Genomic DNA, 11,856 nt, shown 5'->3' on the forward strand with positions numbered 1-11,856 from the left:
ACAGTTGTCCTTACTTCTATCAGACACCTCCCCAACAGTCTTCCTTTCCCCTCCGTATCAGCATTCTGGGCATTTGCACTCACAACAGAATCGCTGGCTAAATTGTGGCTCAAGTACCTAGGGCTGCTATGGGGCTTTTTGAAATGCTCACAAACTAATTCTTAAATGTTCCTACATGGTCAGGTTAGCCACAGATCTGACCCTACTTCTTCATACCAAGTACCTTTTTATTACTTAGACTTTCATCTCCTGACAAATACATGAGGGAAACAACTTGAAAGGCAAAAATTGTTTATTCTGACTTACAGCTACACTTCATCTTTGTAGGAAGGGCGTGTCAAAGCAGAGCAGGTGACATCATGGTGCCAAGGAAACTGGAAAATAATGCCTACCCTGGCTAGCTTTTCCCCTTTTTGTTTTATCTGAGTCTCCATCCTGTGGGATGGTGCTGTTCACCTTTATAGGAGGCCTCTCCTGCTTAGTAACATTGTGGAATGTCCATATACAGACAAGCAGTGTGTCTTTTTCCAGTCCAGTCAAGTTGACAGTAAAGAGACAGAGGCAGAGGCAGGTGAGTCTCTGTAAGTTCAGGGCCAGCCTGGTCTACACAGCAAGTTCCAGGACAACCAGAACTACATCGTGTGAGACCCAACCTCAGAAAAAAAGAAAAAATTAATAAACATTAAAAAAGAAAAGCAGGCTCAGGAGATGGCTCAGTGCTTAAGAGCACTGAATGCTCTTCCAAAGGTCCTGAGTTCAGTTCCCAGCAACCTCATGGTGGCTCACAACCATCTGTAATGGGATCTGATGTCCTCTTCTGATGTGTCTGAAGACAGCGACAGGACAGTGTACTCACATGCATAAAATAAGTAAATCTTAGAAAAGAAGGAAGGAAGAAAGGAAGGAAGGAAGGAGGCAAGCAAGCAAAGCATATATAGTAAACGCTGGAAATTGAGACACCTGAGTAGAGCCAAGAGTTTTAAAGGCTATGGATATAGAAAATATGCATATTAAGCATTTTATGACCTTCTGAAGCAGCAGCCTGTCAATCTCCCCTGACTGATTGGAACCGTACTGTAAATAAATCTGGGGTTCAGGTTTCTACTGTCCAATGGACTGTAACTTGTGAGCTAAGCAGTCCTACAGGATGTTTTGTGAAACCCAATTTAGGAATAGTGAAACCTCGAGGATCCCCAACTGAAGCAAAATACAGAACTACTCTGTGGACAGACAGCATGCCAGAGACTCCCCAGACAGGAGTAGGAAGGTGGGCGTCCTGTTAAGTCAAGCAATACAACTTAAAAACAAACAACACAACCATAGCTGCCACAGATGGAAGCAAACCACTGTTAGGAGCAACTAGCAGATACAGATGACTAACTGGCTACATGAATAGTCTCTGTAGTGGAAGAACAAGGTTAAACAATAGAGCAGACATAAAACTTCACCTGCAGAATCATTGTGGAGAATTTTCAGATATTCCAAATATCATCAGCATATTTAAAGTAGCTTCTCTGTTTTCTAGGAAATTTTATGGTTCCCAGAAGCTTTTCATATTTAACTCACTGGTTATATGCTTGCATGTCTTTAGTGGACTAGTACTGGGAATTGAACCTGAAGCCTCCCATTTCCTAGAAAAGCATTTCACCACTGGAGTATATTGCCAGCCTTAGTATTAAATCCTAAAAGTAAGGACAGTGGAGTGTGGTGGATGGAGTGTGGTGGTGTGTACCTGTAACCCCAACACATAGAGGGCCGAGGCAGGTGGAGGACCATGAGTTTTAAGGCCAACCCGGGCTACATAGCAAGACTTTGTAACAGAAACGCAACAAGGGCTCGCTCACCAGATCATGATACCTGTTGACCTCTGGGTTGGATCCTTAGAGATTCACATGACAGAAAAAGATCGTCCTCTGCCCTTCACACACATGCCATAATGTACCCAGCATAAATAGGTTTAACTGTGATTTTTAAATGTTTGGAAATAGAACAAGGGCAGAGGATTTGGCTCTTCTGAGTCTTTTTGGTGAAGACTTGAGTTGAATCTTGAGAGCCCTTATTAATCCAGGTGCAGTCTCATGACCTATCTATCACCCAAGGGATTATGGGAAGTGAGTGGAAGCAGGAGAATCCCCAGAAGCTTGTGGGCAATCGCAAACAACAAAGAACCCATGTCTCAAACAAGGCAGCTCACTCCTGTTCTCTCCCTCTTCCCTCCCTCTTTCCCTTCATTCCCTTCACTTCCCTTCCCTCCATCTCTCCTCACCCTCTCTTACACACACACTCTCACACACACACGGAAAGTAATTCAACAAAGGTCATGTTCACAGATATTTTAAATTTCTATATATTCTCAAAATATATAATATATATATACATCATATATATCATATATATCATATGTATAAATGTATAGTAATGTCTATAGATAGCATATTATTATATAAAATATATACTATAACTCAAAATTCTGTGACACATTTTGGTCAAGGTTGTTCATATTAGAAAGTACTATTCTTTCCATACAGAGAAACCCTGTTTTGGAAAAAAAAAAAAAACAACAAAAAAGAAAGTACTATTTTTTAAAGAATTACATAAAACTGCCACACACACACACACACACAAAATGACCCACCAAACATTTTCTTTCATTTCTGGGGATTTTATTTTCATTTCATAATTTTCCATGTTTTATTAGTAAATTTAGATGCTCAGTTAACACCAATCATTGAGACTGGAGTGGCGGGTACTAGGATAATATGCACTTAGTCTTACAGATGCTCTAGACAGACTCAGTATCTTTGCCAGCTCCAGCAGACTTCTTGTCCCTGCTTTAAATCTACCCACATCGTTGCTCCATCTTACATCACAGACAGCATCTAGAGGATCATAACAGAAAGCATCAGGGATTGTTACCCCAGTAAGCAGCCAAGGTCCAGAAATACATTTTCAGTTTGCAGTCACCCCACATCAGCAACCTAGGAAGGAGTTCAGTGGTTTAGCTACAGCCACTACTGTGCTCTAGAACTAGTAGTGGAAGAGTTTAATCATTTGATGGTAGCAGCAAAATTTATGTATACCCATGTACGACTTGCTTCTTGGGGGGTGGGGGGGGGTGGTAGGAGTAGAGGCTTAAAAGCAATGGAACAGTATGTAGTTGTCTTTCCACAAGAATGAAGGTAACTGCCTGATCCTCCTGACTTCCTGACAGACAGGGCCTGCTATGCATATTTGTATTATGAAACCCCATCTATTATCTTTGCAGGAAGCGGGAGATATGAGTAATCCAGGGACTCAGAATCCTTTGTCTTTTCCCTTCACCCTTCCACCACCACCCCACTCCTCCCCCCAGCTCATGTTCAGGATCTTCCCAGGATTCTCAGGAAATGTAGCATCCCTGCAGTTAGTCACCTACCTCCTGGGAAACCACTGTGCTTTTAGAAGACAGTGGCTTTTCTTTTTGTTTAATAAAAACCCATTTTGTCTGACCACTGGACAGATCTTAATAACCCAGACAGCTGTTCTCTCAGGCTCTGACTTGTGATTTAGAAGGATCAAGTATAGGACATGACAGAGATATATTTTGATGGTTTGCAGTGACTTACTCCTGACATCTGTACATTCGCATATCCATCTACTTGCAAATACTAATAGTTTAGAAGGATAGACTTTTCAGTGAAGTCACCATCACTGAGACCACAAGATTACCCTGGACCAGTCTGTCAGAACACAAAGCAATTGCCTGAAGAAAAGATCCTTTCTTGATCAACAAGACCACTTTATGTGCAGTTTGCTGTGGAATAACACAGAAGTGTTAATGATAATGGCCACAAAAACTAGTGGGCAATACAGCTTCTGTGTGCTCTCAGCAGTCTGCTTCTATGTTTAACAGAAAGCCTAAACCTCTGCTCGGGAATGTTTCAAAGTAAATGAATTTAGCAGAAATGTTAGGAGGACTTTTTTTCCCTTGGTCCAAACTGTACTCCTGGTTTAGGGTTAGTGGAGAAATAAATGTCTTTGCAGTTCTTCATTCTATACCATGTAAAGCTATCTGTGAATAATCAACTGTTCTCTCTGGCTACCACAAATAGTTTATTTTGTGGAAAGCTCAGTGGAGTCCTTCAGATTAAAGAACTTGTTACATTCAAAGTTTTGAATCTTGCCAGCGGCTTTATTTTGTTTGCATTTAACAGATGTAAAACGACATTGAGACTATTGTTGGTTTGTATTCTGTTGTGTTGGCATCTTCTGGGTGCTTTTGTGGTGAGTTATTTCTGTTGACTAAGACAGTAAACACCAGACCGACTGGACCCTAAGTAGGAAACATTAGTTAGACCTGCATGATGGTTGGGTTTTCCTTTGGATTTCTTCAGAAGCAGCAGCTCAGTAACTGGATGGTTTCTGAATTTAGAACCAGTCCTTTGCTTCTGTGACATAGGAAACACAAACAATTGCCTAAAGAAAAGATCCTTTTATTTAGAAGAAAAGAAAGTAAGTAGTTTGAGCAATAAAGTCCATTCTCGATCAACAAGAACACTTTGTTTCTCTCTGTTTACCAGGGTTCTTACAAAAACTGCTGTGAGGAGCAGTTAGCCAAAGTGGCTTAGCTCTTTTCTGTGGCTTTCCTCTCATTCTGAACATCAGCACTGTGGTTATTAACACTGGCTACTAAGAACGCCTCACATGGTTTTTGCATACAAGTACTATCAGTCCAGACCAGACAGCGCCTGAAAGTCCCCAGTGACTTTAAACAAGAAGTTGCAGAAGGAATTCTGGAACATGTGTTTCTGAGTTGCTGTTAGTTCCATGGGTTGGTTGGATTTTGTGTGGTTGGTTGGTTTGGCTTTGTTTCTGGGGGTGTTTCTTTTCTTGTTGTTAGAATTAGAGTTTTCCATTTTCCCATAGGAGGAAAATGTTTCTATTTGTTCTTAACGGCCATGTGTCCTTAAAAAGAATCAATTTTTTTCCACATAGAGTTTTGCTGCTAGTAGACAAAACAATGCACTAAAGTACTTTAATGTTCCTTTCTTCAAAAGTCTGGCTGCATGTGACAGTTTTCCTGCTGAAAAAGAAAATGTGTAGTATATAATGTTTCCCCAGAGATCTATCATGGATGATATGACAAAAAAAAAAAAAAAAATCATTCCCAGGCATACAAATTTGTTCCATTTTCTTTTGTTAAATGTTCTCATGTAAGAGAAGATAGGGAGGGGGGAGGGAGAGGGAGGGAGATAAATGGATGGGTGGATGCAGGCTGAGCTGATGGCTTTTAATTTCATAGAATAAGGGTCAGCTCTAAGCCTGTGAACCACTGTACTTTGTGACTTTTTGAAGAATTTTGAAATAATGAAATCATCCCACTTACTGCTCTTAGGCACTGTTTTAAATACAAAGAAGGCCAAATCATCTTTTTCTTTGTTATGAACATTTGATAAATGTTGAAGTTTGTTTTTTAAAAAAGAAAGAAAAGGAAAAGGTGTAGCATAGATTTAAGCACAGCCATTGAGAGCGAAAAGTGCTTAGAAGCGAAGGGCAGTCTACAGCCAAGTGTGGGTTCCAGCTTCTCTGAAGGCCCTGATAAGGTTTCTTTCGTCGTCCTAACAACACAGTATGGTTTGTGGCAGTGTACTTAAAAATATACTAGATGTACCTTCATGTCTTGTATTTTTAGTTGTCTATTTTAAAACAGATAGTACAGTTATAAATCCCATGACTTTGGCTGCTGTCTGTGGCGCTAACCATTACTAATTCACTCACACCTAGCACTGAAACCGTCGTCCTATGATGTTTGCGTCTAGGACCACTTGGTGACAAATTTAGTTTTTTTTCCAGTAGATACTTCAGTGTGGTTAACAGATAGCCATGTGAACTGCTTATCACTACGACTTGCGGCTGTAATCCTGGGCATAATAAAAATTTCAGCTAGGTTGTAGGTTTGATGACAGTTAGCTGAAACCGTGAATCTCTGTGAAAAGTTCTACTGGAAGCACATTCAGGATGCTGTTTCTACTTTTGTGTCTCATGAAGTAGAATTGTTCTTAAATCTCAAACAGTGGCCTAAGAGCATGAGAACTGCCAGTGTCCCTTCAAAAGTACCATTCCCCTCACCCCTAAAGAGCAGCACTACTTAACCTTCTGAGGGCTGTTGAATCTAGAAGGAAAGGAGCAGGAGGGGGCCAGCTTGGAAGCGGTCTTAATCAGGACTGTTTTTGTTTGTCATATTTACAGATCAGAATTAATGCCAAGTTCTCAAACCTATATCCTCTCTTATTGCCCGCCCAACAAGCCCTGGATATGATAGAGTCAGAGTAAAACAAAAGAAAGGATGCATTTCGTAACTGTGATACTGAAATTAGCATTTCAGTATAATGAATGGCAAATGTGGTAAATTACTACTTTCAAAGGATAAGGAAATCTAAGGAGCTTTGGGGGGTGTAATACAGTTTGATACACTGGTGTTTTTTTTTTTTTTTAAGTAAGAGCTGTTAATACAGATATTATACATGGATAATGTAATAGCAGTAGGAACTTGTTGGACCTCAACTTAAAATGTAAAAATATAGCCCAGTGGTAGAGTGATTGCCTAGATTGTATGAGGCACTAGGTTTGACCTCCATCGCCACAGTGAAGGAAGGAAGGGAGGAAGGAAGGGTGTGTAACGTTTTGATACAGTACTTCATCCTTCATTTTTAAAGAAATACACCTTTACAGTTAAAATTGAATTTGTTTCCCTATGTCAGTCTTCCTTCTTCCCTCCAAGTAAGCATTGATGTGATCTGTGACTCAGTTTCCTCATATGAACAAAACTGGGTAGTAGTGGTTGGTTTACTGTTGCTGTGCATCTCACTTTGCAGTTTGCTTTATTCTCCCCAGTGTTCTATTGTAGAGAACGGAAGTACTGAGCACATAGATGTAGATACTGGCATTTAGCTCATCTGTGGTACTGTCTTTCACACATACTTCAAGCTGTTCTGCTGCTTAGGATACGGGGCTATTTCCACTTTGACTCAGACAGTGCCACAAGGGCATCCTTGCATCCCTGTGTATGACACTAGACTCAGTGCTAATTCATAAAAGTGGCTCACACTGAACCTTACTAGATGTTGTTAAATGATTTTCCAAAGTAATTGCATCGATTTCAGATGATGAGTTTCTACATTGCCATGTCTTCACAGTACTTAACATGAGGGGTGTGGTTCCTTTTGTCTTGTAGATTTTGGAAACCAAGGCGTGGGGAGAAGGAACTTATTCTGGGCTCATGGTGGTAACCAGAACTAGACTTAAATTAAATTTGGTTTGCCTGCCATGCGTCCTGGTCTCTTTTACATGTCAATAAGTTGACACAGCAACTTTCAAATGTAGTCATGAAGATTATGTCAAGGAGTTTGGCTTAGACAAATAGGCTGTGGGTCTATATATACATAGATATTTGAATAGATAATCATGATCCATGACAAGATCCTCAGAACAGGAGAAAAACCTCACAGAATCCCAGTGCTGTGTGACTGCTAGTGTTCAGGAAGACCTGTGAACCAAGTATACATCGCAGTAACCACTACTTCAGAAGACATGGGCAAGGCCTTCAGATCTAGGTATCTGTCAGTGTCTTTCACAGCGGCAAGTTTCTCTTACCCCACAGTCCATACGTCCAGGCCTTTAAGTCCAAGAGCATCTTGACCTCGTTGGCTAGAACAAGGTCTGTGGTACTCCCTGAAGCAGCCGTACCTAGTGTACTGCTGTCTGATTTCCTGAGTGAGCCTTTCCCAGGAGACACACGCCTCTTCAGCTGTCCCCAAAGACAGATCTTTTGCTTGTTTGTGCTTTGCCTCTGGCCTCTTGGCACAGCCTGTTTTTATGACTTCATTGCAGCAGGAAGAGCTGATGACCTTTCGGAGGCCCAGAGTGCATGGTTTTTACATCAGTGGCCCTTGTAGGCCACGGGAATGGAAAACTAAAAATTCTTTGAGATGAAATGTGTCATTGGTAAACTTGAATCTGGTTTGTCTGAGGAGCTCTCCCATGTTCTCCTGAGTCAGGCTTCTCACTCAGGGAGTTGGGTACAAAAGCTGGGGATATTTGAGACCTCGGGATATTTCTTTTATCTTTTGAGATTATAATGATGTCATTTCCTTCTTCACTTTCCACCCTCCTAACTCTTTCACATACTTTTCCTCTTTCAAGTTCATGGCCTCTTTTTCTCAATAATTGTTCTTAGAGAAGTACTTGCATGATGTGTGCATGCTCTTAGATAATCTAAGTGTAGCCTGCTCAGGAATGTTGCTTGTATGTATGCTTTCATGGTTGACCATTTGGTATTAGTTAACCAGTCAACGTGCTCTTCCTTAGTTCTCAGCATTCCTTAGCTGCCTATAGCTTTTTATGTAGGGTTGGATTTTCCATGGTCTTTCCCTGTCCACATTAGCTTGTGTATTGTTTTTGTCCTTCTTCAGCATGTATCTAGAAAGTCATGTTGGTGAGATTTTTATGGGTATATCTTCTGACATCCTAGGAAACACAATGTCATGGCAAACTCCCTGATCTTCAGACTATTAGAATCTTTCACCCCGTCTTGGCCAGTGTTCCTTTGCCATAGGTGTGGGAGTTGTAAATGTATCCACTGGAACTGAGCTCCACAGCTCTGTATTTTGGCTGGTTATAGTTTTCTGTAATGGGCTCTGTCACTTGCAAAGAGGAGTTTTCTTGATGAGGGGTAAGGACTACACTGATACCTATGAGTGTAAAGACAAATACTTAAAACATAGGAATTTTGCTGGTTTTAGTAAAATGGTGGTTGTAGATTCTCCCTCAAGATCCATGACTTCAGTAGCCATAATTGCCTAGGTTTCCACCTTGGTGAGTGGGTCTTAAGTCCAAATAGTGAACTGTTGGTTACTCCTACTGTCTTGTGTGCCACTAATGTACCCTTAGGGTTATCATACTATGCTGGTTCATAAGCACCATAGCTTGCTAGGACTGTTGGTTGTTTTCTTCCTTTGGATGCTTGCATGGTTTCTTCTGATACCTCCTCTTGAAAAAAGAGATTTACAGGTTAGTTCAGCTCAAGGATTTCTGGGCCCTGTAGACATCTAGATGGAAGACATTTAAATTTTGGTGTTGACAGCCTCTCAGGCTTCCTGTCTAATAAATTCCTGACTTCTTCTTTTGGTTAATCACAAATACATCTGCTTCCTAGTAAAGAACTATAAAATATGCTTTGGTTACTGGTACTATGGGGTGTGTGTGTGTGCGTGCGTGCGCGCGCACGCACGCGCGCGTACCCTCATACACATGTGCTCTGTCACTTCCTTGCAGCAGTAGTGAGTAGCAGAGTCCAGGGTCTATCAGTTTCTTGTTGTGACCTTCCTTATGCTTCCTTTCCAGGCTGTGGTGCTTTTGTCCACAAAGGCTGCAGAGAAAATCTAGCCTCCTGTGCAAAGGTCAAAATGAAGGTAAGATATTTCTACCTGTTATAATACTCAAAATCCAGGGGTTTAAAAATACCAAAATCAGCCGGGCATGGTGGTTGCACACTTTTAATCACAGCACTTGGGAGACAGAAGCAGGCAGATCTCTATATGTAAGGTGAGCCTGGTCTACAGAGTGAGTTCCAGAACAGCCAGGGCTACCCAGAGAAACCCTGTCTCAAAAATCAAAGCAAAAAAAAAAAAAAAAAAGTAAAATCTCCACATGTTAGAATTTAGATTGTAGTGGGTATTTTTTTATTTGTTTTAATCATTTGGTGACAAATTTGAAAACAAATTAATCTAAACATAGTTGCTTATTAAAATGATCAATCACCTTCTTGATTAATACACTCAAGAATTTGAGACATTGAATAAAGAAAATGCTGAGCCAGAGACCAATCTTATAATCCCAGCACTTGGGAGACTGAGGGGTTCCTTGGTTTGATGTTAGCCAATTTGTCAGTGAAACCCTGTCTCCACAGAATTTTTAGGTAGAATGAATGCTTTTTAGAAATGTCATGTGTTGGCCATTTCTCTGTGTTTCTGTTTAAGTGATTGACTTAACTAGCTGTACACACATCCTCTGCTACTGGAATCCCTAGCTTCCCCATCTAGAAGCATGAAGGTAACAGATGGAAATCAGAGGCTTTTGATATGTGATGGGGAGAGGGAGGGATCTCCTCCAGTTAGAACCAACCTACCTGGTCTTTTCTCCAAAGGTACATAATAGATAGCAGAGATGATACAATGAAAGAATGGCAAGTACCAATATTGGTGCCGTATGAGCGTGAGACCATGCCTTTTGGATATCCTATGTGACTATGTCACTATTGTCAGCCATACATAAAGTGTATTTCTTCCTCAGAATGCGGGTATGTCTACACGATGCCCATCAGTAACCACATTACTTATCACAGTGGTCTCAGTCTTGAGTGTTTATCAGCATCTCAAGGGTCTTACTTAAATTCGCTGCTAGAGCCCTTCTCCCAAATGGTTTCCAATTCTGGAGTGGGCTGAGGAGTTCCCAAATGATACTGATCATCCTCAGACCCCACTCCGGGCCATGCTGGACTAGTATGAAAATAGCTAACCTCTGTGTTAACCTGGGTCTTCTCAGCTCAGTGATGGATATTTTGATTCATGCTGTACTTATAAAATTTTAGTTTATGAAAAGACTTAAAAATAATACCAATTCGATTTCTCTTTTCTCTCCCCAAACTGGAAGCTCCTCCAACCCTCAGCTCCTGGGTGTACTTGTGACCCAGCACTCCAGCTCCCTCAGCCTGCTTGCTTTCTATTGTTCCATAGTGTTCAGAACCCTCTGGGACCATATTTTTCTCTTTTTTTTTTTTTAATGATTTGTACCTTACCCCCACTAGAACATAGACAGGCAGGCAGGCAGGAATCTTTGATGGATTAGTACAGTAGACTTGAGTATCTAGAATAGTGTCCGGTATGTGATAGAGTCTTAAAATTGGAAAGACTGGATAGCAAAGAACAGTCAGTGGGTGCTCAGTGGCTGCTGTTGAAATGGGAAATGCATCCCAGATGTCCACTCATTCTAGCATCTCCCTACTGCTCCTGTCACTCACCATCTGTCCGTGCACTCAATCTGTGGTGTTCACTGTCTGATAAGACTGTATGCATGGGGTTCTGTAGAACAGTGGCAGAGAATGGCATCTCCTTTGTATATCATTATAATCTATATGGAGGCATTTTCAGTTGGAAGTGATCTACTTCCTCTTAGAGATCTGTTACACAGTAAATGCTTCACTTTGTAATTTGTCAAAAGTATTTTTGTGCGTGCTCTCACAAAATCTTACTAAAATTATCATCCTACCTAAGAATGTAACACTTTACAAATGCTAGTCATCAAAGAAACAGAAATGAACAGGGCACAGATGATCTCTTTAGTAACTGACAGTACATTGGAGATACAGACAGGTAATTTCTACAAGCCAGAAAAGACTCTGCAGACAGCTTTGGTATCTGTAGCAAAGAGAGAGTACTTAGATCATCTGAAAATGGATTAATGCTTTGCCTACACAGATGACCAACAAACATTCCTAGGAAGGGTCTGGGGACACACTTAGCCGCTTATCTGCAGCCCTTGATGAGCGCAAAGGATAGCAAGTGGAGTGGGCCTGACCCAGCACAGTGTTCTCTTTTGACTCCAGGCTTCTGGAGACTTGATGGAAGATGAGTTTTCAGTGTGATCTGCATCTGTTTACCTTCTTTTCTCTTTAGCAGCCAAAAGGGAGCCTCCAGGCCCACGATACATCATCGCTGCCCACCGTCATCATGAGAAACAAATGTGAGTAGTTCAGCACACCTCTCGGAAGTGTACTCAGATGTTTTGTTCCAGACTTGATGCTTTTGCTTGCTTGTCATT

The 11,856-nt window shown here is 41.1% G+C and overlaps 1 protein-coding gene across 8 annotated transcripts in view; it reads left to right on the top strand.

The window, feature by feature from the left end:
- The window catches only part of Akap13 (A-kinase anchoring protein 13), a 279,862-nt gene that overhangs the window by 233,668 nt on the left and 34,338 nt on the right, over positions 1 to 11,856 (top strand). For all 8 annotated transcript variants that reach the window (XM_029479044.1, XM_029479045.1, XM_029479047.1 and 5 more), the window contains 2 exons: positions 9,382 to 9,449; positions 11,712 to 11,778. In XM_029479044.1, coding sequence (XP_029334904.1) covers positions 9,382 to 9,449; positions 11,712 to 11,778 — 135 coding nt within the window. The remainder of the gene's footprint in view (positions 1 to 9,381; positions 9,450 to 11,711; positions 11,779 to 11,856) is intronic.

Source organism: Mus caroli, chromosome 7 (genome assembly GCF_900094665.2).
Source record: "Mus caroli chromosome 7, CAROLI_EIJ_v1.1, whole genome shotgun sequence".
Lineage (NCBI taxonomy): Eukaryota > Metazoa > Chordata > Mammalia > Rodentia > Muridae > Mus > Mus caroli.